This window comes from Acanthaster planci, linkage group LG16 (genome assembly GCF_054643075.1).
Source record: "Acanthaster planci isolate LZ-2023a linkage group LG16, COTS_SCS, whole genome shotgun sequence".
NCBI classification, from domain to species: domain Eukaryota; kingdom Metazoa; phylum Echinodermata; class Asteroidea; order Valvatida; family Acanthasteridae; genus Acanthaster; species Acanthaster planci.
The window spans coordinates 5,523,638-5,545,452 of record NC_141792.1 but is presented as its reverse complement, the minus strand read 5'-3'; the positions used below and the strand labels follow the sequence as shown (position 1 = coordinate 5,545,452).

The following is a 21,815-nucleotide window of genomic DNA, read 5'->3' as shown; positions in this document are numbered from 1 at the left end:
ATGGGAGATGAGGGTGCACTATCAGTTGATTGAGAATTTAGTGAACTGCATTATGGCATAAGGAAATATGCAATTAGTACTGGTAATCTGGGTAGGTTGAAGGCAGTAAACTAAAAATGTGTTCTCAAATTGCTCCCATTTTAATCAGGGTTCCTGGATTGATACTTCCACCGAATGTCCCTCATGTACAATACTTTCATTTGTGACTGATAAGTATACATCTACATGTACCTTGGAAATTCCTACTTTTTGAGTATTAACTTCAAAAATCTGTTTTGTGAAATTCTAATTCTTGTAGGGTACCATTTCAGTACCCCATGAGGACAATGAATATTCCTTGTGTGGCACTTGTTATGATTTTGGTACCCCTCAACGTGAAATAAACACACGCACACCAACAAAGGAAATACCCACTGGAATATAAATGTGAGTGCAGGCGTGTCATACATGTGTGAACCTCTGCACAAAAGAAGTCCATATAATGCAGGGTACAATACGTGTTGTGTGGCTTTGCACACATCCACACAATCGTCTTCCCCTCTATGAAAACAGTTTTAGAGGCATTTTGGGGTCAAGGTTTTCCGTGGCAAAATGAAGAAAAACAGTCCAGGAAATCATCAACAAAAATCTAGCTCGAAGGAGTTATCCTAGTAGGAGAAAAAGGAGCATTTACCTTAACCACAGGACAAAAAAAGGAATCTCCACACTTTGTATGCAAAACAAGTGTGTGCGTGTGAGTTTGTTTCTGCATTCAATTGGGGACCCTAAACAATCGAAGAAAATAAGGTCCCCGATTGACAGAGGGTCCCCGATTGACAATTGCGTACAAAACATATGGGTAGTCTTCTAAAAAAGTTAGAGTACAAACAAAAGAGGAACAATAGGGGGTCCCCAGTTCCAGGCAAATACACACTTGTGTGAATGTGAGTTTAGAACTTGTGCATGCATGTAAATACACTGTCCCAAAAGGTTTTATTATTATCACTATTTTTTAACTACATTCATTATACTATTCAAAGAATAATCCACCAAAACTCAATATACTGTTATAAAAATGTTTTGCTCTACAAATGCTTTTTGTTACATGGGCCAAATTTGTGGTTTAAAATATTGAGTTGCTCAAATATTAATGTTTGTACCGATGAATATTTTAGAACTCTGAATAGAGGGATCCCAATACAATGCTTTTAGCGTCGATCTGCACACTTCCGCATTTGAAAACGAGGCTGTATGTGTCAGCTTCAATTCTTAATATGATCAGACGATTGAACTAAGGTGGAAAGCTCTCAAAAGAGATCATATCCTTGCATGGTGCTACTGCAAGCTTTCCACCTTAGTTGTCTGTCACCATGAATAGCTTGAAATCCCATCAGACGATTGAAAGTAAGGAGTCAAGACACAAAATAAATAAAGGTACGTTAAATCCAAACTTTTCAGGCTGCACATTTTTGTGGAAGAAACTTTCAGAATTACTTGACATGTGAAATCAAAAGAAAAAATAACGACAATTTACCGTGAACTAACGTACCTGCAATGGCTGTGTATCTTGAGCAGTGGGCGTGGTTTAAACTGAAGTGGCGTCACACTTTCGAACCGGATAGCATATATTGTGTGGACTCCGCGGGCGGCGCGCGACGAAGTTGAACACAGAGAGCCACGGTTTCGATGCAGATATGCACAGACGGCGCTAATGTGAAATCCCTCTATATTATATATACATAAAAAAGACATACCGGTGTATCAAACTCAGCAATATCCAAGTCCATCATCTTCAACAGGTGGCCTGTCTGGTTACAGTAAATTCCAAGCTCTCCTTTTGTGCCTACTGGTGAAAAGCCAGTGGTTGTTACAAATGACACCAGCAAGAAGTCAAGTTCACTGTCAAAACTAATGTCTCTGATTTGCTGGTAATATAAAGAAAACAAAAACCCAAGTTAGTGTTTAAATCCTCAGGCTAGAATAGGACTAGAAACAGATTAAAGAATAATACATTATCCCTGATGTAATGTGAAAGTTAAAAAACAAAATGGAGTGGTAAAGGCTACGACATTAGCAACCATCAGTTTGTATTCTTATATTACATCCCTAACATATGAATTTACATGAAAGGAAGTTTAATAATGATTTGTGAGCTTCTTGTTCTCCTCTTCTAATTTCAAAGGTAATGACTGATTACTAATGAAGCAAACAGGGGCACATATGAACACCCATGCTTTGGACGGAGAGGAGTGGGAAATGGGAAAATTCTCTCAAAAAGGAAGCAGTATATAGCATCAACATTTTCATCCTCAAAAAACATTTCTAGAAGCTGACAATAAGGATCACAGGGTTTCAGAACAGCCGAAAAGTTGAGAAAACCTGTTACAACAAACAAAAATAAATCCTGAATTTAACCAGGATCACCCTTGCACCAATGTGGGCTGGATTATCCAATAGGTCAGTGTGTGATAAAACAAACAAACCGACACCAACACTCACACAGACACAAAATAATTAACACTGTTAGCATGTCTATAACTTTTTGAAGTTTGGAAAGCTTCAAACTGGCTTGTACATAGCTTAGTTCAGCTTAGTGTCAATTTGAAATGTCTCCAGGGATTACCTGTGCTATGGAATTGCTGCCGGTCCCTAGTTCATGGCCTTTAACCACTCCCTCCCGGGGATTCCGGGTCCGGACACGGATGCTTTATATGCGTGGCCGGAGTCTCCGAACTCGGACAAAGGGAACAGGGCCTTGTAACCAAAGACCGTACTTGGAACAAAAGACCAGGCTGCAGGGAATAACCGACATTTTTTCACTCTCAAAAGTGGAGATAATCCAGCCTTGTTTTGAAACAGTATACCACGGTTTGGGGCATTTAAAGCAAGCGCATTACCACTGGGGACAAAAGCGCTCCACCACTGAAGTAATGAGCCACACAGCACCGCTGCATGCTAATCTGGCCAGTATTGAAAAGTGGTCAGTAGCACACTGAGCCAGGTTCGTGAACAAAAGGAAGTTATATAACACTGCACAATCTGGGCTCTTTCTACAAGGCTGCAGGCCTGGCTGAAATACTCGTCAATAGATTTTGTCTTTCAGGCTAGAGTGGACACTAGACAGTCCTTCACGTGTTTGTAAGTGTCCAGTAAATGAAGGAATTGAATTTTTAAAGAATTTTGAAAACAGAAAAAATGATAAATATCCCGGCCCAGCATCATCAACATTGATAACTGCCCCGGGCAGGAAGTGGTTAACACTGATACTACATAAAACAGACACAATATATTTCAAGATGTATTTTTATTTTTTTTTTGCGTTGGGGAGGTGTTAATTACATATAACGGGTTTGCCCTTACCCAACGTATATTAATATACTCTCGGACAAGCACTGAGCATACAGTGCTTATTAATATACGTTGGGTAAGGGCAAACCTGTTATATGTAAATAGACACAATATAGATCGACTTGCAAAAAAACTACCATTAGGCAGGGTAAATTCTAAAGTAAAGACAATGTGTGACCTTATACACGCTAACTAAATGGTGAAAAATAAGAACTCCACACATCTGCAGGGCAATGAAGATGACCAGTCAAAATACAGTCTGAAGTGCAACATTAAAAGAGGAAGCAATGATTGGTCTCTCTTTTCCCCCAAGCTAAGGTGGGTTTTTTGCATTCGAGGAACTCATTACTGATACCACTCACATTTCGCACTCTAAGCTGTTTCCGCCATTTAGTGCTGACCCTACGACCTGACAAGGTTGTCTCCCAATTAGCCAAATCTTTTTGCTGTTTTTCTTCTTCTCCTTCAAGATGTTTGTCCACAACTGGATGACTCACTCTATATACAATCTGCAACTCGATCTTCCCATCATCTCTTGTATGGAATGCATTGACACTAAGAAAATAATCACACAAAAATAGAACAGCCCACTGGAATACTTGAAGGCATTAATCAGCAAATACATGTCAGTTAGAGGAGTCTCAGTTTCTATGAGCCAATCACCAAACACAGCTTGTGTTTTCTGTATGTGAACAGGATCAAACAAACACACACAAATGGAAAAAAAAATTGACAAATTCCTTTCTAGTTGTATTTTTAAAAACTCATTTAACCTTACCATCTTTTACATGTACGGGTATCTTCATTGAGTCATTATCTTCAATTAGTGCTTAAGTTCTGTGACAAGCATTTCGTAAGTGGCACTAAAAAATACAAATTACATCATGATCATTGAAGGATCATGAAGTGCTAAGCAATAAACCAGGAAAGAAGTATTCATTCTAGACTGGCATCCTCAGAATTTATAATATAAAGATGAAATATCCAAATGTACACATTCTCATCTACAAGTGTATCTACATGTAAATGCACATCAAATAATGCACGGCAATCTTTAAGGCCCACCACATTAAAAAAGAAATAAAGTTTAAAAAGTTTACACAAGTTGTCTTTATTCACATGTTGACTGCTGACTGCGAGTAAACTCATATGAAATGAAAGGCTATTGTAACATAAATTGAATACACTGACATCACTAAAGAACACAATTTATAGAATGCTGGCAGTGTGGAGGACATACATCCGTAAAATGTTTATTTTCAAATGGACACATGAAAGGTACCTGTTAAATATGCACGTATGCATACAACACTTGGTAAATGAAAATGCCCTGTGAAATTATGCACGGCAGTCAACGTGTTAAATCAATCATACTATGAAATGCGGCAGGCAAATTCCTCTCCCACAGTAGTGTAGGAAAGTGTGCTAATGAAAACCTATCCAAACAGTCACTACATTTCCAAATTTCATTTGCACCTTATTTCATTCGCTAAAATTTGATCCAATGTAGTGCGTCCTCTACCAACACAATGCATAGTTGCGCCACCGCCATGTTTGTCCTATTTTGGAGTGCAAGGTCCAAGCCAGAGTGGGGAGGACGGGAGGGTGTCGACTGTTTGGGTAGGTATTTGCTAGCAGATTCTCCCACACTACAGTGGGGGAAGAGGAGAGTCAACTGCACTCATCCTACCCAAACAGTCGCTACATTTGCAGAGTAGCACCGTACTCTGGAGGAAGGTAGGCGAGGACACACTGAAAGTGATGAGGACCCACCAAAAAAAGGAGGAGGCCAGTATCCTCATTGTCTCAGTGAAGAAACTAGTATTGTCTCACCATGAAAGAACTCATTGCAAGACTGTACTGAGGTAGCATGAGGTGAATGATGATAGTGTTTTCCAGCACGCTGCCCTGCAGATATCTTCTGAGAGGACACCGCTGAGGGATGTCTGCAAGGTAGATACTGCTCTAATGCTGTGATCTGCGATTGGGTGGCAAGGGGAAGACCATAGAACTACTGGGCTGAGGGCAAGGGCATAAGCAAGTATTAAACCAGTCCCAGCTGAAAGGGAGAACACCTGTCACACAGGCTCGTAGGTGAGGGAACCTGGTGCAGAACAGCACCAGCTGAGTGTTCTCTGTCGTCGACAAAAGGTTAATATGTGAACTGTCAAATACCTTGAAGATTAACTCGGCCATGTTGTGATGCAGAGTCTGCTCCATTGGGTGAGATTTTCTCTGAGAGCGCATGTCTGAAATAGAATTGTAATGTTGGCTGCCAGGAGATGGGTTGCCTTCAGGTTGATTTCAGAATCCAATGCCCTTGGGGACCATTGTCTCATTAAACAGGACAGATTTGTCCTAGCGCAGAACAGAAGTGACGTATCGCACTTAAGGTTGCCTGGAGTTCCAGAATGTTGAAGAGACTTCCCAATAACTCAGGAACCCCTGCCCCTGAGACGTGGAAGTTCGGGAAGGGAAGAACTCCACCCAGATTGGGAAGGATCACACTATGACGCTATTTAATGCAATGCAAATCCCTGCCGAAAAATAGAACCCTTCACGAACCGGCGGATCCGCAGATGGAATGCAACGTGCATGCTTATGTATAATGTGCCCGATCTTCTACGTATCGTGAATATTTTTGCTACAAGCTCTTACGTCAGTCAACCCACTGAACCGAACCTAAAATCATTTAATATGGCACTTTTGAGCCAAACCGACCCACACTGTTAGGTTCGGACGTTCAGCTTTGATATGACATGGCATGGATAGCAAACGAAATGCATGCAATAGCAAGAAACGTTGAGAAAAAAAACAGAAAGACAATGGAAACAGGACAAGTTAAACCCCCACTAGCTCAGGACTGTACATGCACACGGGCAAGTACATCCAAGCTTGCCTTTGACATTGCACGTCACACGGCAGTCAACTGTATACATGCATGACATGACCTGCTCAGCGATTTAGCACATAGGGGTGCAGACTACTAATTCAAGTGAGAATTTCTGACCAGCTCATTAGCATTAGAAGTGCTCCCCCCACAGTATCTTTTGAAAAAGGAGATTGTTTGGCCCCCAAAATGGTGAGATTGTGTATTAAAATCCTTGCCAGGATCAACTCCCTGGGTCTTTGAGCTTTCATATGAGAGCAGAATGGCTAAAAACTACGGTTGAAAAATGGTCGTAAGTGCCTGAGAAAGTTGAGGGTTGGCCACTTGAAAAATGGCTGCAATCGGACTTCGGAAAAATCACTTTTCGGGGGGTGATTTTGTTTTGCGGGAATAATTAAAAATGTAATTGGTTAACCCACAAAAAAATTTTAAAAAATAGAAAGATTAGGGACTAGACAATAATTTCATTTGTGTTTCTGAAATCTCGGGGATGTTGGTATGCATGTTAACGGGCCCCCAAACAGTGCTGATTTTATACTGCTTTCAATGGGGCTTGAATTAGTGGGCTGTACCCATAGGCGGGCGGGGGGCTACAGCCATACCAATTTGTTGGGGCTTATGGGTACAAAACTGCCTTGGGGAGTTTTAATTGGTAAAAGCTTCTGCGCTCTTGACAAATGGTTATTCGGACTATAGGTGCCGCCATGTTGAATTTTAGCGCTGGCGCGATTGATTTTGTGCACGCAGAAACCAGTCACTTCCGATTAATTGTCATCAAGGACTAATGAACGGTAACTATACCATAAAACTTCAGTTGTTTATTTTAACTAAACTACTCCAGACACATGTATCATTTTTATTAAAACATTTCATTGTTGTTTTGTAAAAAATCAGTGAATTTACCATGTAAACAGGTGCGGAAATTTATCCACACGCCAATATATTGAAGCCAATTCCAACTTGTGGAACATTAAAGGAAGATGATTGACATTTCCCCCAAACCGCTCCTTTATTAGGTAATCAGTGGATTTACCCAACGGGACTCTGCGGTTTGTGGCAAACCATCTCTCCACCGTTAAAACATGGTCAAAATGGGTGACTGTTTGTTTGGATATTGATGGACCAGGAGAGGATTAAGGCTTGAATAACAAAGGGTGGTGGATTCAGTTGAAACAAGGTTAAAATTGAGGTGAACATTTTGACTTGATCTATGCGGTTAAAACAGGGTTAAAATCAGGGTGGAATACATTTCAACCGAGAAACAACATTAAACCCTATTTTAACGGATCCAAATTTCATAGTGTCAGTAGAAAGTTGTAATCCAGATGGTTCTGTATCAGCTTCCAGTGAAGGTGTGTCCAGATGAGGTCCATTATGAAAAACTGGGAGGTTGATTGGGTCAAATTTTGACTGGAAGAGTGCCAGTAAGTGGGGCTGGAGGGGCCTCCTTATGAAGACGATAAAGAGATACCAGATCCACCAGGCTCATCAATAGGCCAAAGAAGTATTGTGTTTGTGTGCCGGCGCCCCGGAAGGGGTCGAGAACGGCACCTAGATAAAATCGGGGCATGAGTAGGGACAGAAATTAATTTTTCCGGTTTCACTACAGGCTGAGACTGCGCGCCTACTATATGAGCCTCGGCCTCTCAGCCAATCTGGCCGGTTAGCATGGACTGAACTGAGACTGTAGCTGTACTGTGGCTGGACTGTAGAGAAACTGGCCGGCAGTGGACGCTGCACCTAAAGGCTAGTGTCAGCTGCAGCCTTGTGTGGAGAACTGTCTATGCTGAGTTAGTTGGCAATAACTTCTGCCATTAAGGTGAAGACCCCTTGTGATATTGAGAGACCAGATGGCAGGTCAAATCCCAAAGATTCTTCTGGTGCAGATGCATCAAAGGAACTTGCAGAACTGTAGATGGACTGAAGCCATTTTCAGATCCACCAACAACGGCCAGGATAGAGTCAGCAGGGGTTGCATTACTGTGGAATGCTCAGGATGTCCCCATGTAGAGCTTTTAGGGATAAAAGAACCTTCCTTGTTTTTATTGTGTGTGTGTGTGTGTGTGTCTTCAATGCTTGTCTATATGATCTTGTCAGAGGGACTGGAGTTGAGTGAAGAATTTGGTCTGATGGAGGGGCACTTGTTAATTCAAGGAATAGCTGAAATAGCTTGCAAGAACCCTTCTGACGTGAAAACTTGTCAGAGCCTTACACAAAGTAGTACGCAGTCCCCGAACACGGTGCCCTCTTTATTTGCATGGGCTGAAAAGGGGAGGGCAGTGCTGAACTTGACTGGCGCAAAGTGTGAACAAACGGACGAAGTGAGTTGGTTTGATGCAATTAGCCTTCAATTCCATCATCTCTATGAGCTGCCACACGAATAAGTCTTTCTCGTAAAAAGGGAGAGGCACTGAATTTTTGCTTCCACACCCTAGCACAGGATGTCCATGGCCTCAAGTGCATTAGCTCTGTGAGCAAAGTGAGGTGGGAAATGAGTGAGATGAGGAGATTGCTCAAAGATAGAGTTGGCACTCTTATCCATGTTATCTCTCCTATTCTTATGCATAGGAGAGATAATCTGGTGAGAGTATCACAAGGGAAACCGCATCAAGAGGCTCTATCCAACTTGGTTAGGGTAAGCTTAAGGTTGGACTTGTCCTCGTCAAGGAAGAGGGGTCTTTTCCGAAGACTTAGCCAAATCAGACTGATCTTGTCTTTCACGGCAAACCAAAGACTGGAATTATATGTTTTGGGAGTAGAAGAAGACAAGTCTCCGACTGCATATGGCTAAGGCTTTAAGTCAGAATAGAAATCATTCATCAACCAGGAAATGATTGCCCTTAACCCCTTTCAAACCATTGCCCAATTCAACAGGAAATGGGTAATGATTGCAAGGGAGCTGTTTCCCAATTGGGAGTTGGCTGTGCAACAACCTCTTTGATGTATACCACCATTCACCGCACCTGGTATGAAAGCCCTGACTGCTGGCTTACCATGAATGGTTATTGTGCATCGGCATTGTTGTGTGAATTGGGCCAGTTCGTTCACACACTGAGCAGAGCTTATTCAGTAGGGAGAGGTAATTAATCTTTTAAAAAAGATGATTAACTCCTTTGGAGTCTACAGGCCTACGTGCATGTCTCTTGTTATTTAATTAAGATCCAGTTTTTTCTTTCCCCGAATCTAGCACTGTCAGACGATGAATGTTCCATTGGATTTGTCAAAGACTGGAATAGACAAAATGGACAAGAAAACTGTTGTAAATCACTGAAGGTTTATTCATCTCCATCATCGAATATTTCAAAAATTAAAAAATCTGAATTTTACAAAAATCCCAACCTGCTGCAAACTTCCGATGATTTTTGGGGGGCTTGATTTTTCGATTTTTCTTTTTTGAAGTCCAAATAAACTCTTTAAAAATGCTTGCAAAATACAAAAATAATCTGACAAACTTCTTCATCCCATTAGTCTTGAGAGCCTCTTGACAGAAACTTGTTTCTTTTAGACAATCCATCAGGAGCTAAGTTGATAAAGTGTATTTTTTTTTATTAATTTTGTCCCTTTGTAATGTTTGTATTTGTATATACTTGGAACTTTCTTGGCTCTAATTTGTATGCATCCTGAAAAATGAAATAAATGTAAAATGTAAAACTTGTGGTCAGGTAAGTGGAGTCTAGTAATAATTTAACAGAATTTATCACCTTCAAAGAATTTCTTTAATGCTTATTCGGGTTTGGGGGAATCATTTGAAGTGTGTGATGCCGGCATGGTCAGGGAACACTCAGCTGAATTCTTGCCCAATTTCTGGATGCCGCCGTTTTTGATTTTTGGACAAAATTTCATGACACGAAACATTTAACAGGTTCAACAGCATGTCTTGTGAAGGTTTTACAGTGTGTTCCTAAAAAGGTAACCGAATTTCAAAGGTCAGCTGTGTCAGAATACATGGTTTATTCTTGGGAAATGTTTACTACAATACAAAGTAACTCATCAGTTTTAATTTGACACCTTGCTTGTGTCAACATTGTCACGGATCACAGACTTAGGTTCCTTCGAAGGTGAAGGGTACAAAACCTACTTTTTCCAGGTTCTTGGTTTGTAAGGTACAAAACCAGCTTTTCTGTAAGTTTATGGTTTCATCGTTTGTTTTTCACATCAAGTTTTAATGAAATGTGATCCCCTCTGTTAACATTTTTCAACAGACAGTAATTTACAATCTGGTGAGCACCAACACCTTCGACGTGTCCACCTCCCCTGTCGACACAGAGCTGCTCTTCTAACTTAGAAAAAGTAAAGATCTGTGACAATGTTGACGCAAGCAATGTGTCAAATTAAAGCTGATGAGTTACTTCGTATTGTAGTAAACATTTCACAAGAATAAACCACATATTCTTAACATAGCTGACCTTTGAAATTCGGTTATCTTCGAATCCTGTTAAAAAAATGCCACTAAAACCGGATATTTTTCAAAAGGCAGGTGCTGGGGTTGTGGTGGGCAAATTGACCCAGCTTGCCCAACAAGCTGTGACAGAATGATACTCACATGAGAATTTCCCTCCTAAACTAGCATCGCCTGACAGAAGTAATCTGACCCCTTGCCTGATTGGCTAAAACAAGGGACTGTGATTGGCTACCAGTTAGTGCACAGTAACTCTGATTGGCCCACTTTATGAATAATTAGTGCTAGAATCCTCTTTGGAATCCACCTTAATTGTCATAACTGCAAGAAAAAGGGGGCAATTGAATGCAAACTGGTGCACATTTGTGGAGGATCTGTGGCAGCTTTCTGCAACCATGAATATAACCACACAAGGCAGTACAGATTTTACAGCATTCTTCTTCTAACCATGAAAAGCTGCATACATACTTGTGACCCCACCTTATGCATAAAAAGTTGGGCTGAGTGCAAAAAGTATAACATCTGCCAGGAAGTGTGTCAGCTATCTAGGGCAGTGCACATAGGACTATGTGCCTATATCTAATACAGTAAGATTCTTCGAACCTTGCAAAGCAACAGATCTGTGTACCACCAAGCATAAAGGGTTCTGTCAAAATACATGCATTGTGACAGAACCTCTTATTACAAGTCAATACCAGCTTTCTCGACCCGGGTTGCAGCTGTTGATAAACAGTTCTAATGACTCACCTGCAACCCACGATAGAATGCAATCCATTATTTTTGGATTTTTTTGGCCCTGCCTGACATGTATTGTAACACTCTATACTCAGTGTTTGTCCCATCTTAACCACTCGATAACAGAGCTTGCCAGTGGCGGCTGGCTGGTTCGAGTCAGACATAGCAGCGGGTACCGCAAACAACTATTTTTAACATCTCCTCGGTGCAAATCCATCCTTGAAAATAGCTGTTCACGGTACACACTGCTACATCTGACGACAAGCTCGGTGGTCGAGTGGTTAAGACGTCTGCACTAGTAAGCAGGAGGTCGTGGGTTCGAGTCCCACCCGAGTACGCTTGTGGGTTTTTTCAAAAGCCTACGGGGTTATACACTTAGTATATAGTGTTATAGTACACGTCAAGCAGGTCAAAAATCCAAAATTAATTAACATCTCCCCTGCACAAATCCATCCTTGGAAATAGAATATAACCCCTTAAGCTCTCTATTGTATGAAGTCGCCCAGGAGTGGTGTTTATCCAACTGCGAACTGTTTAACAAGCAACTCTGTATCATTGCCTGCTTTACTATGAAGCTGGTCAGGGGCTGATCGTTTATCTGTCAATCCCTGGTTCATGAACCATTTCTACTTTGACTTAGTGCCTTACAGTGGAGACAATTTCTTCATCCCCGGAGGACCAATAATGACGATCAAAATGAATCTCGACTGGCCCTGTTGCGGGTTCAGATGTGGATCCCCTGGGTTATCTGAGCCTGCGTTTACAACCAATGTGTGTCTGCAATGAACGGGGAAAGTCTCGAATGGCGGATGCGGATTTGGATAGGTTGAAAGAGGACAGGGATCCGGAGCTGAAAACGAGGGGAGTTGGCTTTGAATCAAGGTGGCTGACAAGCAAAGAAAGTGACTCGAAGCAGGACATGAAAGCTGAGATGATAGCTGAGGAAGAAGCGGGTGGTGTTAGGATGAATGCAACTTCCTACAAGTTGACCCCAAAGAAAAGACGTGGAGCATTTACACTTCTTACGCATGGAAGAGTTTGTGAAAAAATTTGCAGATGAGGCCAGATGGGCGCAAGCAGCAAAAGAATAGCCAAGCTGCAGGTCATGTCCAGAAGAAGCATTGTGGTCTTTGGACGAATGCAGCTTCCTAGTAAATGACCCAACGGAAGAAACATGGATCATTTATGCTTCTCACGCATGGGAGAGTTTGTGGAATAAATCTGCAGACGAGGCCAGCGAGGTGGAAGAGCAGTCGAGCTGCAGATCACGTTTGGGTGAAGGCCATGTGAGGTGAGCCTCAGTGGCAAGAGGTTAGGAAGCATTCTTCCAGAATATCCCCAAAGATAAACCGGAGGGCGAAAAGACCTCGGGTGTGTGGAAACCACAGTGGCACAGCAGGCTGGTGGGTTCGGATGCCCAGGGTGCAGACTGGAGAGATGTGGCTGTGGATCCACATTCCTATGGCGCATTTACCAGGACAGCCTCAGGGAGTGATGGGAAGTTGACCTGGTAGCACTATTGTTGGATTCATGCCTGAGTGCCCCCATCGATATGGACGCGGATGCCGGCAGAATAAGATGTGTTGCAGTTGCTTGGGTCGGCAGGTGAGGTGTTGACTCACCTTCCTGCAGGTCTCAGTGAGCCTACTGGTGGCAGTGGGGGAAGTCTCGGTGCACTATAATGGATACACACTTATGGCACATTCACCAGGGCAGCAACAAAGGGAGTTGGCCCAGGGAGCGCTATTGTCTGGTCCATGCCTGAATGCCCACCCTGAAGAGGACTCGCATGCCAATGGGCTTAGGCATGTAGCCATAGCTTTGGTCAGAGGGTTGAGGCAGGGACTCGTCTCCCTGCAGGCCTCAGTGAGACGTTACTGGTAGTGGAATAGTTGTACAGGGTAAGGTTCCCTCCCTTCTCTCGACAATCGCCAGGCCTCTGCTCTCTCCAGCCTGTACGTCTGCCACAGGGCCTCCACTTTTTCTAGCCTGGAAAGTAGGCTGCATACTGCATGCAGGCAAGGGACGTCAGCTCAGTCGACACCCCTGCATATCACAGGCTACAATAAGGATGCAGTGTGGATCAGTAGTCCAATGGCGCATTCACTGGGATGGACAGCCCCAGAAAGTGAGGGGGAGTCTGCCCGGGTAGCACTATTCTGTTTAATGCCTACGTGTCCCAGGTGAAGAGGTCTTAGACGTCAGTGGGCTGATGCATGAAATGGCTATTGGGCCGGCATGTGTGCCTCGGTTAGCCATGCTGGAGATGGAGTGGTTTGACGTGGTAGGCTACCTTTTTCTTATCGTAAGTCGCCAGGCCTTCGTTCTCTCTCCCCGGCCTGGGCGACTGTCGGAATGCGAACTGCCTCAATAGACCTTGTTGTCCTCAAAGAGGCACTGGGGAAGCAGACCGCACACACCACAGCTCAGTCCCTTCTGCGTGGTTGTTGGCTAGTGCCAGTTCTGACTGAAAAGGGGCCGGAACTGAGTGGACCGATAGTACAGAAGTCATGAGTGTCAGCTTAGGACCTTAACACCTAGATCTTACTGTTGACCGACTTCTCTTGGTTTGGGGGGTGAGCTGAGGACCGAAACATGCTTTACGCCCACAAAGGAAATTTGGAATATGGTGGCTGTTTGGGTAGGATGAGCATAGTGGATTTGTGAAATCTGACTTACATCAAATCATAATCACCAAGTTGAATAATCCTTTGTGAATCATCCATGTGAAAAAATGCCATGGTGACATCATCCGAGTCAGAATCCATTTCCAGTAAGCCACTCTCCACCTGTCAAATTGAGAAAAGTTTTATAATTGACACGTAAATCCTTGATTAACAAACTATGGGAAGGGACACACATACACGTAACACTTTAATTGCATATTACAAACTCATGTACAGTACATGAAAAATCGTGCAGCATACAAATACATGTAAATGTTTAAATGAATAATTTCATGAAGCAGATGAAAGTTCCATAGCACAAGATCAAGCTGACTGCAGTGTTGCAGTTTTGAACCAACCTTAAACATGAGAAACAGAAAACAAACTTAAACCAGTCAAACTAAAATCAATCAGAACTAACAAAAGCCAACTGGCGTCCAAAAATCGAACAAAGCAGAATGACCAAGTGAACAAAGAACCAAACAAATGAATGGCCAACTAACCAATACAAACAAACACCCCAACAAACAAATCAACCAACCAACCCACTGAATGAACTACTGACCAATCAAACAACAAGTAACATTTGCCTTGAGCAAATGTCCTATACTTTTATATTTATTCTGCTTCTTGTTCCAGAACCGTTCTGAGCCACACGAAATTTTAGAAAACCGTTTGCTCTCAGCATTGAGGAAGTCTTTTCCTTCCTCCGCTCTCAGTAGAGTATCAATGATGGCAGAGATTATGAATGCAAAGCTGATGCACAATTGAATGTTGGGATGACGCATGAAGATTGAGAGTGGGTGTAATATGCACAACTCTCTCTGTACATACATGTATATACTTTACTGATCTTGGTTTACCCATAAGGTTAGGTTTACCCATAAGGTTAAAAGTGCATTTACTGGACACTTACACCCACATGGAGGACTGTCTGGTTCTACTCTAATCTGACAGACAACATCTATTATCGTTGGAGTTTTTCAGCCAGGCCTTGTAAAAAGAGCCCAGTTTGTGCGATGTTATATAATTTTCTTTTGTTCACGAAACTGGCACAGTGCGCTGCTGACCTCTTTTCAATGTAGGGGCCAGATCAGCATGCAGCAGTACCGTGTAGCTCATCGCTGCGGTGGTGGAGCACTTAAAGTCCCCGGTGGTAATCCACTCGCACTGAATGCCCCAAACAGTGGTATACCGTTTCAAAAAAATGCAGGATTTTCTCCACTATGACAGTGAAAAAATGTTGGTAATGCCCAGCAGCCTGATCTTTTGTTACAAGTATGGTCTTTTGTTATAAGGCCCATCTCCCTTTGTCCGATTTCTGAGACCTCGGCTATACATATAAAGAATATGTTCTTGGAACCGGGCTTCCCGGCAGCAAGTGGTTAATCAGTCTACAAATTATGCACAATGTGACTTACTGAATAGCTCTGCTTTTTGTTTAGTTTCTTCCCCCACAGAAATGTGGGAGGTCTGCTATTGAATACCTACCCCAAACAGTCTCTAAACATTCAAATTTCTATGCATCTGATTCAATTTGCTAAAACTTCTGACCATAGTGCGCCCTCCAGTCCCATTATGCACAGGAGAATGGCCGCCATGTTTGTCCTTCTTTTCTGGTATTAAATCGTCTGAGCCAAAAGTGGGGAAGGATGGGAGGGAGCCAACTGTTTGGGGTAGGTATTCAATAGCAGACCTCACCCACATTTCTGTGGGGGAGGAGTCTTCTGCTTTCAACCTACCCTAAACAGTCACTAAATACGCAGAGTAACACCGAGCCCTTGGAGGGAGGTGTGGCGAGGATGCACTACATCACGTGTGCCAGAGGAGTATGAAATTGTCCAAGCTTTATTGCGGACTCACCAAATAATGGAGTTATTATTTCCAATGGTGGGCCGTTTTGATGAGGAACCCCTCTGCATCTATGTGGCCGATGTTAGGACCGCTCTGCCATGTGCGGACTCCTTTTTGCAGAACATCGGTGAGGTTGCATGTGGTGAAAGTAGATGGGGTCTTCCAGCATGCTGCCTTGCATACTTCGTCCATTGGTATGCCCCTGAAGTAGTCTCATGATGTGGAAACTGCTCGGATATCGTGAGCTCTGATGAGGAGTAGTGTTTTATTGTCCACAGGGTTCGGCCAATATAGGTTGGTAAACTTGATGGCTGAAACTGTCCATCTGGCTGGTCGCAACTTGGTGAGGTTTTATGATGAAAAGCTGCGAAGTTGTACCTGAGTTTTTTGGTTTTGGCTAAGTACCATTTAAGAGTTTGCACTGGGCACCAGGTTTGCCATCAGGAGTCCCAGTGTGTTTGGTAATGTCTGGTACAGAAATGTCAGGAGGATGGAAGGAAACTGACTGGTTCTTTGTGAGATACCCCAGCGTTGGAATGAGACAAACGCTATGGGAGTCCCATCGAATGTGGCCATCTTTGATGGACAATGCTTTCAGTTCACTGCCACGCCGTGAGGTAGTAACTGCTAGTTGGAATGCCAGTTTCACTGATAGGTTGATCAACGATGCACCGCTGAAAAGCTCAAAGGGGGACCAGCAAGCAGTTAGAGAACAGCTGACAAGTCCCATAAAGGGATTAGTCTCTTAGTCGGGGGATGCTCAAGAAACATTTCCCAGAGTAGATATTTAAGAGCAGTATTGTCGGACACGGTCGAGCCATCTGGGAAGCCATTGTATATAGCCGCAATGACTGACTGGTACTTACAGATGCATGTAGTTGCAACCTGTTTATCTGATTCGAATAGGTACATGAAGAAATCAGCTAGAGTAGTCACAGAAACTTCAGTCAGAGCAAGACCTCAATCTGAACACAATGAAGTAAAATGTTGTAATCTGGAGTTGTAGATGCTGCATGTAGACAGGCGTCAACTCTTTGAGGCCATTTCAGCAGCTTCATCAGAAAGTCCTACTTACCTAAAGGACTGTTTGACAATAGCCAACAGGTCAGTTGTAGTGACGTTACATGGGGGTGAAGCGCGCTCGACTTTGGTTGATGTAGCAGATGGGAAGGATCACCAATACCCAGACGAGAAGTCTGGTCAGACACGGGAACCATGGCTAGCGTGGCCAGAAGGGGGTGATGAGGAGGACATGACATGTTCCCGTTTGATCTTAGAGAGAACTGTCGGTATCAGGAATATTGGAGGGAAAACATAGGCCAACATCCCTTTTCAGCAGATTTAAAGAGCGTTCATTGCCCAGGCTTGCGGGTGGTAAAATCTGATGCAGAACACTGGCAGTTTTAGGTGTTCTCTATCGAGGCGAAAAGATCGGTGTTCAGTTTCTCTACTTCGGTGAAGATCTGTTCAACTATACTAGTGTGCAGAGTCCACTCTATAGGACGTACTTTTCTCTGAGAGAGAGCATCTGCGATAGAGTTGTTGACACCAGGAATGTGAATCGCTTGGAAGTAGATGCCATGATCTTTGGCCTAAAGGAATATCTGTCTCGTCAGAAGGCACGGGCGGGAGAATGCGTGCCTCCCTGGCGATTGATGTATTACACCACTGTGGAGCTGTCCAAGCAGATGAGGACTCATTTGCCTATGATGCTTGTGCAGAGAGCTTTCAGTGCGTTGAATACGGCCTGAAGTTCCAGTATATTTATGTGACTCCCTTGGATCTGGAGGTCCCATGTTCCCGATGCTTGAAGCGGCGGTAGGGGGGCTCCCAAGCCCAGATGAGAAGCGTCTGAGGTTAAAGTTATTTCCCGGTTCAACTTAGGGAAGGGAACTCCGAGAGAGAGGTATCTCTCACTAACCACCACTGGAGATGGGGGCGGATGAAGTTTGAGACAGGGACCTAGAGATTGATTGAGTCCTATTTTGGCCTGTAGAGAGCTAAAAGATGAAGTTGTAGTGGACACATGTACAGCCTGCAGAGGGGAATGAGTTCCACCATGCTAGCCAGCAATCATAGATTCGTTGGTGAATCGGGATGTGAAGGTAGGCATCTTTCAAGTCTATGGAAAAGGCCCAGCAGAGAATCTGTAGAGATTGGGTGACCATCTAAAGGGTTTCCATGTGAAAATTCTTCGGGCGGATAAAGCTGTTCAGAGGTTTGAGATTGATAACAGGTCACCAGCTGTTGAGCTCCTTCTTTGGAGTGAGGAAAAATGTTGAAATGAAGCCCCTGTTCACTTGAGATTTGGGAACCGGGTGGATAGCATGTTTCTGAAGGAGAGAGTCTATCTCAGACAATGCCTGTCATTTGCCTCTGTTGGTAGGAAATGAAGTCAGACGGAGGATAGGAACAGATGGAGGGGTGCTCATGAATTCAAGGCCGTATCTGTAACAAATGGTCGCAAGTACCCAGCTGTCTGATGTGACTTTCTCCCAAGACCCTGCGAAGAGTTGAAGTCACCTGCTGATGGGTCTGGGATCGGCGGGCGGAAGCACGTCTGAATAGTCAGTAACATCTACCCCCGGGAGGTCGGGGGTAGCGCAAATTGGTACATGTAGTTCTTCCCTTGAAGCTCCACTGGGGTGGTGTGGTTTGGTTTAGTAGGTCGAGAGGAGGATAGATGGCCACAATTCATCTGGTAACTGGGTTGACAAAAGGGGCAAAAGGAACGAGAATTGCCTTGATGTGGGGGTCTGTGGGATTGAGCCCAGCGGTCATCAAGACAGCATTGGTGAGGTGGAGCCGGCAGTGGAGGTTCATGGAAGCTAAGTTTGTGTGTTTTGTCAATCCGCTTAACTTCCCGACTCCATCATCTCCATGACCTTAACTGCAAAAAGGTCTTTGCTGTGAAGGGGAAGTTCTTGAAGTCTTGACTTGACTCCCTCCTAGGAAATGTTCATTGTATCTAACACAATGGGCCGCTCATAAAGGTGAGTTTGCGCATGCGCGAAAAAATTTGAAAATGACGCCCTTCGTTATCGCTTATGAATATTAGTTTTTAATCCCTTCAGGATAAACTCCAGACAACTCTCCAATTACATCCTCTCTTTCCAGTGAAGACATCGTATCTGGTGGTTTCTAGTCACCCCAGTTGCTTAGATGGATTCATCAAAATCAAAATGACCACGGGACTTCCCCCTTTTCACTCGTGACCCCCAAACCAAAAGGAATTCCCAAACCAAAACTCGCGACCCCCTACACCAAAAAGGGATTTCCCCGGGACTTCCCTATTTCTCGGTAAAACTGACTCTCCCCTGAAGCTTTGAGAAAAAACGAAATGAAATTTAAAAAGCTTTGAGAAAAAATGAAATGATATTTTCAAAACCTAATAATAGACAAGAAAACAGAGATAATAAACCAAGCACCAAACATAGATTGCCCCTTCCGCAAAAACACAATCAAGTCTCTCAACGTGATAGATACTCGCAATTCCACTAATTATTTAAATTCTACTCATATCGACCAATGTATCAATTGCATACTGCAAATAATGCACCAATTGCACCGACTGTCTAGATTGCACCGACTGTGGAAATTGTGAAAATAGCGAAGGCTGCTCATATTCTGCCAATTGTAAACAATGTGCAAAATGTGAAAGATCTTGATTGTTCTAAGTGTGAAGATTGAATCGGATGTGGCAGCACCAACCGTTGTACAAACTGCATCGCTTGCATTGACTGCAAGTATTGTGACTAAATGCGACGATTCAGATTTGTGCCTGATTGCGTAAATTCCCGTGAATGTGAAAGCTGTTTTGATGGTAAAGATTGTACCGGCTGCTTTAATTGCACCACCTGCAAGCGCTGTGGCAACTGTACTGAATGTCAACTCTGTATCGATTGTGACCAATGTAACCATTGTTTCTGTTGCATCAACTGTCGTGATTTAACCGATCCCAAACCATAATCTGACTTGGACGAAGAAGTGAAAAACTTGGTTTAATAATTAACCACGACGAAGAAGTGAAAGTGGAAATAACTGAGGATCCACAAACTCTACAGTTGCCCGAAGACTTTCACGAAGATTACGCGCATTTAATTGTCTTGGCAGATTGAGCCGAGAAAAAATGAAAAATAAAGTCGCCTATATTATAAAACTAGAACCATGTCAAACCAAATTTACATCGTACCCGATGACCACAAGCGTCTCAATGCTAACAACAATGATTCCAATGTTGTATACGGTCCTCTTGATGCAAGTAAATTATTTATTATTTTTAAATCCTGTGATTAAAGAAGGCAGTTATGTAACTCAACGCTCTTCACCAATTTATTACAATCATAACGGCCAAGAAAAGCGCCTGCTAATTATGATGACAGACACAGCTTGTTACGGCATGAATCCCATCTACAAGTTTGGCTCACACGATAAAACTGCCGATAACGTCATTGGCCGTCAAATCTGTTATCAAGTACTAAAGCCCATAATGCATATACTTGACGATATAAATTTAGCGGCTCATGAGTTTATTGGAAAACAAGCCCCCGCCAAAAATACCTTCAATTGCCATCAATGCCTACAAAACATGTCGCAATCAAGATTATTTGTGCAAATCAGACAAAGTTACATACTTGGTTAAACCACCTTACACAGACAAACATCTCATTTACGTTAAAGTAGATTCCTATGCCTCGTTATTTGACCACCGAAAGAGGCCCATTAGGTCATCAAATATCATGAAATTTATAAATAAAAGATGTAATGCTCAACCATTTATTTATCCAAAAGAACCAACGGGTCACTTTCTTGCGGTGCCAGTGTTAGATGTACAGTATCAACCAGCATGTTGAAAGTTAGAAATGACGAAATCATTACAAGCATTTAGAGGGTTTGACCATAACGAATCTGAATCTCAAAGTAAATCTGCAATGCCAGGGGAATTAAAGGAGGATTAAACTTGAGAATTAACTTACTTAAAACTATTTAAACCGTAGTTATTTCCAGGAATAACTGGGGTTATTTTACACCTCTTAAACAAATAAGTATTTATTAAAAATTTGAGTCCTTAAACAAATAACTATTTATTAAAAACATGGACAGCCATTACATATCACCATATATTTGTCAGCTTTATGAATTAATTGGCGCAAAACCACCCCCAGAAGCGTATAAGAAGATAGAAGAAGAAGACATGTGTCTGCACATAATCAGAGTGGAAATAGAAGAAGCTAAACTTGTGTGTCGAGGTTGTGGACTAATATTAACTCGCATTTATTCAGGCGAAGCAGAAAATGTGGGCGGTAAATACTATCAGCGTTTTGTTTACAAAAAGCCGAAATCAAAGTCAGGTAACATCTTAAAACAACTGAACAACCAAGTGACTACCAAGCAAGCGGGTCTCATAGAATACAAATTAAACCAAATTTTAGCAGGCCTTTAATTGCCGTCTGTTATCAAGACGTAACCGGGGAAACTGCAGAAACTGTAAACGACTTGTTTCAAGTATCAGGGAAACACTTTACCGGAGCGGTAAAAAAAGTTTAAACTTTTTAAAAACCGTTAACAGTACAATGGAGACGCATTCTTTTTATTTAACCGAAAGCAAACAGACTTTTAAATTAGAAAATCAAATCGATAATCTAAAGGGCAATAAAACATTAAAGTCAGAAAGGTAAACCTCCACCCAGGTTACTTCAACATTACTAAATCCACCAAAATAGAATGGGAAACTCAAGGAGAAGGGTGTCCTGCAGTAAGAGGGCCCGAAGGAGTTTGACCAGCGCGTGAACGACCTGCCTCACTTGAGGTATCACCTATCAACATGGACGTTGTAGAAGCACTTAAACCCGCAATACCATTCTCGAAATTAGAGGCAGACAATTTAGTGGTCTTTTATGACTAAATAAGAGATTTCCTTCAAACTAATGACGCAGGGAATCTA

At 42.7% G+C, this 21,815-nt stretch overlaps 1 protein-coding gene across 12 annotated transcripts in view; it reads right to left on the bottom strand.

The window, feature by feature from the left end:
• The window catches only part of dcaf17 (DDB1 and CUL4 associated factor 17), a 74,269-nt gene that overhangs the window by 7,819 nt on the left and 44,635 nt on the right, over positions 1–21,815 (bottom strand). For 6 of the 12 annotated variants that reach the window (XR_015428075.1, XM_087147529.1, XM_087147532.1 and 3 more), the window contains 3 exons: positions 14,031–14,140; positions 3,690–3,882; positions 1,734–1,904 (listed from right to left, as the gene is read on the bottom strand). Coding sequence is in view for 8 of the 12 variants with exons in the window: in XM_087147529.1 (XP_087003655.1) it covers positions 1,734–1,904; positions 3,690–3,882; positions 14,031–14,140 (474 nt within the window). In the remaining 4 variants the exon portion in view is untranslated. Of the gene's footprint in view, positions 1–1,733; positions 1,905–2,602; positions 2,772–3,689; positions 3,883–14,030; positions 14,141–21,815 lie in introns of those variants that run through there. The other 6 variants (XR_015428077.1, XM_087147533.1, XR_015428076.1 and 3 more) reach the window with 5 other exon arrangements.